The sequence below is a fragment of the Aphanomyces invadans genome (genome assembly GCF_000520115.1).
Source record: "Aphanomyces invadans strain NJM9701 unplaced genomic scaffold supercont1.57, whole genome shotgun sequence".
Classification (NCBI taxonomy): Eukaryota; Oomycota; class Saprolegniomycetes; order Saprolegniales; family Verrucalvaceae; genus Aphanomyces; species Aphanomyces invadans.
Window position 1 is genome coordinate 116,108 of NW_008580202.1, and position 4,681 is coordinate 120,788.

The 4,681-nt window shown below is 59.7% G+C and overlaps 2 protein-coding genes across 2 annotated transcripts; one reads left to right on the plus strand and one right to left on the minus strand.

Annotated features, from left to right (window-relative positions):
* Positions 1-203: 203 nt before the first annotated feature.
* On the plus strand, positions 204-1,515 carry H310_13849 (hypothetical protein; the record flags this gene model as incomplete). Its single annotated transcript, XM_008881496.1, has 1 exon — positions 204-1,515. Exon 1 carries the CDS (start codon positions 271-273, stop codon positions 1,513-1,515), a length of 1,245 nt encoding a protein of 414 aa, XP_008879718.1. The 5' UTR covers positions 204-270.
* Positions 1,516-3,336: 1,821 nt separating this feature from the next.
* Positions 3,337-4,663, minus strand: H310_13850 (hypothetical protein). The gene has a single exon (XM_008881497.1). It carries the CDS (start codon positions 4,560-4,562, stop codon positions 3,489-3,491), a length of 1,074 nt encoding a protein of 357 aa, XP_008879719.1. The 5' UTR covers positions 4,563-4,663; the 3' UTR covers positions 3,337-3,488.
* Between the last annotated feature and the right edge of the window lie 18 nt (positions 4,664-4,681).

A 4,681-nucleotide genomic window follows, 5' to 3' on the forward strand; every position in this document is an offset into this window, starting at 1 on the left:
CTCAGCTCGAAGAGGTCAATTGCAACAAGGACGTGTTCACACTCTTCGGAATTGAAGTCCAGGCCAGAGTACGACAAATGTCCATGTAGTCAACCAACCGCAAGCACGGATACATACGATGCTTTGTCAGAGCGAATTCAAATCAGAACACCCTAGTCACTGTGCTTGGGATGCAAATCAGATGCAATCAGCAGTGTGTCACAATCGCGAGTCGGTTCGCGACCAAAGCTACAACTTGTCCCTCACTTTTGAATTTGCGAGCTGGACACCATGAAGTTGTTTGTCGCCCTCGTCGTTGCATCCGCCGCCGCCACCAAGCAGTCCGTGACCACCCTGTCGTCCGACGAACGCGCGACGCTGCGCGCGGAGTTGGCCAAGTGGCGCGAGGACTTTGGAGCCAAGGCCGCCGCCCGAGGCGTGCTGCCCCGCGCTGCCAAGCACATGAACCCGTTGGAGGCGGAAACGGACGCGCTCCAGCGCTTCTACGACAACAAGCTCGCGATTGAGGAAGCCCGCCGCAACAACCCCGAAGCCACGTTCGACTACAACCACCCGTTCGCTCTCATGACGCAAGCCGAGTTCAAGGCGCACGTGCGAGGCGTGATGTTCAAGGAAAGCCGCAGCGCGTTCCGCTCGGTCCGGTCGGTGCAGCTGAACGTGTCCGCTCCCAAGGCGGAATCGGTGGACTGGACCACGGGCGACTGTGTCAACCCCGTTCGCGACCAAGGCCAGTGCGGGTCGTGCTGGGCCTTCTCCGCCGTGGGAGCCGCCGAGCCCGCGCACTGCATCGTGACGGGAGAACTGCTCGACTTGTCCGAGCAACAAGTGACGAGCTGCTCGACCGACGCTGGCAGCGACGGCTGCAACGGCGGCTGGCCGTACGCGGCGCTCACGTACGCGTCCACGACTGGGCTGTGCTTGGAGAGTGACTACCCCTACACGTCGGGCGACTCGAGCATGACCGGCTCGTGCGACAGCAGCTCGTGCACCGTGCAGCAGCTCAGCATTGGCGAGACCGTCCGCGTGTCGGGCGAGGAGGCGTTGGACACGGCGCTCAACACGCAGCCCGTGTCGGTGATTGTCGAAGCGGGCAACTCTGTGTGGATGAACTACCGCTCGGGCATCATCACGCAATGCCCTGGCGCGGAATCGGACCACGCCGTCGTGGCCGTGGGGTACGACGACTCGTCCTACAAGCTCCGCAACTCGTGGAGCACCAGCTGGGGCGAAGACGGGTACATCCGCATCAAGCGCGGCGAGAGCGGCCTCGGCATGTGCAACGTCGCCGAGGACGTCGTGTTCCCCCAGATTGGCGACGGCCCCACGCCGACCGTGTCGCCGTCTCCGACCAAGCCCACGACCAGCCCCTCGCCCACGTCTGCCCAGCCTGACGTGTGTGAAAACTGCAGCGGATGCTACTACCCGGCCGGGGACATGTGTTTGCCGGATGAGTACACCAAGGAGGACTGCGACTACTACAGCGACGAGTTCGGCGCGGTGTGGTGCGGCCCTTAATCTCGCGTTCGCCGCTAGTGTATCTGTGTGAGGGTAATTCGTGAATAGATAGGCTTTTCACAAATCTGTGTCCCATCATCCTTTTACAACGCTCTGTCATCGCGCTCTTGATGTTCTTCGCTGTTGAGGGCGGTGGACGCTCTGTCATGGTTTGGGACCTCCTTCACATCTGAGAATGATCCCAAGTATACGTGCTTGAGATTGGCAAGTGTACCACCCGGTTTGGACGGTTAGTGATGACCTTCACGCTGAGCAAAGTGGCAGCACTGGCGACGATGGAAAAATCGTCCACGTCTTTTGCTCCCTCTACTTGCGTGTAGTGACCCTGGGTACCAAACGTTGGATTCAACGCGGAGTCGGTTAATGATGTCAACGTGATCCTGGACGATCGGTTCGATGACGATGGCATCGTCGAATTGTCCTCTGTTGTCTGCGCCAGCACTCAACGCCAGCTTCCGAACTCTCGTCGGTAGACTCGATGACAAATCGAAAAGTGATTTCATTCAATACGGGCCGTGGGGCAAACCCCTACCCCTTCTTCTCATACACACTCCTGCACGTGAGACGAGAACCGAGGTTAGACCGAGAACACTTCCCCCTGCAAAGTGTGGCCGCAAGTACGCTCAAGCTCCCCTACCATTTTGCGCCCTCGGTCGTCGTCGTCTTGAGCCGCCACCTAGCGCCGAAAGGTCACCGGTACATCTTCGTACACGGACAACGCTGGCTCCAAGGAAGACTCAATGTCTTCCAGTCCGAGCCACTTGACTTTCACTTGCCAGGTGCCATCGTGGATACGGAAGTCTTCGAGCTGCTCGACATAGAAGCCGTCGTCTCGAAATGCGATCAGTACCGTCAGATTTCCATCCACGTCACAGCCACCTTCATAATACATCCGTAGGCGGCAGGCATGGTACAACGACGTTGTGGCTGGTGGGATGATCCGTTGGACCTCCATCAGGTGGTCTGAAAACACCTTAACAACCCGATAAGGTCCGTTCCTGCGAAGTGTCTATTTTCCTGGATGCTGCGTCGCCCGTGCCACCAGTACAAAATCACTGAGCGCGAACTTCGCAAGTTGGGTTGATCGTTGTCGGCTACGGCGGTTGCACGCCTTTGCACGTTTCGACGATGCAATTTCAGAGATTCATTTGTGCATCCCGATGAGCGCTTCAGCTAACAGTGAGTCCAAGGTGAGCAAAGGTGGCTGCGGTTAAGTCCAAGTCGACTGCTGAGGCGCCTCAACAATGCGCAAAGCCTGGTGGTTGCGCCTACGGGTGACGTTGTTGGTGGTGTGCGGTGCAAGCGATGGTGGCAACGTGTTCCCGCGTAATTGTGATCCACGTACAATACGGTGTTCTCGCAATGTTTGTTCATCCGTGTCACTGTACTGTGCTGGTACGGCGTAGGCTATATGAAGTGTGCAGTCAGTACCCTAATACCCAAATTCACTTTTGCGTTTCCCTTGAGACAATGAGAGTCGCCAGCAGTACACTTGCCGATCCGGGGACACGAAAGTGAGAACACAACGGCGGGGTCCAAGTCCCAATCCAGAGGCACACATCCTCTCAAGTGGCCTCTGCAGCTCCAGGGGAGCCATCTCGCCTGCGCCGAGGGCTGCCTCAGACCAGGAATGGGGACGCTGGGAAGGCCGATGGGGGGAGCTATGGCAATCGCGGCTGTGAATGAGGTGGCGATGGTTCGAGTAGTGGTTCGGGTAATGGTGGTGCCTCCGATGTGATCATGCATCCCACTGGGCTCGAAATCGGGGATGGCATTCTCAAGACTCAGTGTCATCTTCACGAAATCAAGACATCCCACGCAACACACTGATTTCATCGACCCCGGAAGTAGCGTGCAATTCAACCGCCACGCATGCTCGCTCCGACAGAACATTTCGAATTGGCCGATCGAAACAAGCTCACAAAATAATCACAAATTACTCTTACAAAGATACACTAGCGGCGAACGCGAGATTAAGGGCCGCACCACACCGCGCCGAACTCGTCGCTGTAGTAGTCGCAGTCCTCCTTGGTGTACTCATCCGGCAAACACATGTCCCCGGCCGGGTAGTAGCATCCGCTGCAGTTTTCACACACGTCAGGCTGGGCAGACGTGGGCGAGGGACTGGTCGTGGGCTTGGTCGGAGACGGCGACACGGTCGGCGTGGGGCCGTCGCCAATCTGGGGGAACACGACGTCCTCGGCGACGTTGCACATGCCGAGGCCGCTCTCGCCGCGCTTGATGCGGATGTACCCGTCTTCGCCCCAGCTGGTGCTCCACGAGTTGCGGAGCTTGTAGGACGAATCGTCGTACCCCACGGCCACGACGGCGTGGTCCGATTCCGCGCCAGGGCATTGCGTGATGATGCCCGAGCGGTAGTTCATCCACACAGAGTTGCCCGCTTCGACAATCACCGACACGGGCTGCGTGTTGAGCGCCGTGTCCAACGCCTCCTCGCCCGACACGCGGACGGTCTCGCCAATGCTGAGCTGCTGCACGGTGCACGAGCTGCTGTCGCACGAGCCGGTCATGCTCGAGTCGCCCGACGTGTAGGGGTAGTCACTCTCCAAGCACAGCCCAGTCGTGGACGCGTACGTGAGCGCCGCGTACGGCCAGCCGCCGTTGCAGCCGTCGCTGCCAGCGTCGGTCGAGCAGCTCGTCACTTGTTGCTCGGACAAGTCGAGCAGTTCTCCCGTCACGATGCAGTGCGCGGGCTCGGCGGCTCCCACGGCGGAGAAGGCCCAGCACGACCCGCACTGGCCTTGGTCGCGAACGGGGTTGACACAGTCGCCCGTGGTCCAGTCCACCGATTCCGCCTTGGGAGCGGACACGTTCAGCTGCACCGACCGGACCGAGCGGAACGCGCTGCGGCTTTCCTTGAACATCACGCCTCGCACGTGCGCCTTGAACTCGGCTTGCGTCATGAGAGCGAACGGGTGGTTGTAGTCGAACGTGGCTTCGGGGTTGTTGCGGCGGGCTTCCTCAATCGCGAGCTTGTTGTCGTAGAAGCGCTGGAGCGCGTCCGTTTCCGCCTCCAACGGGTTCATGTGCTTGGCAGCGCGGGGCAGCACACCTCGGGCGGCGGCCTTGGCTCCAAAGTCCTCGCGCCACTTGGCCAACTCCGCGCGCAGCGTCGCGCGTTCGTCGGACGACAGGGTGGTCACGG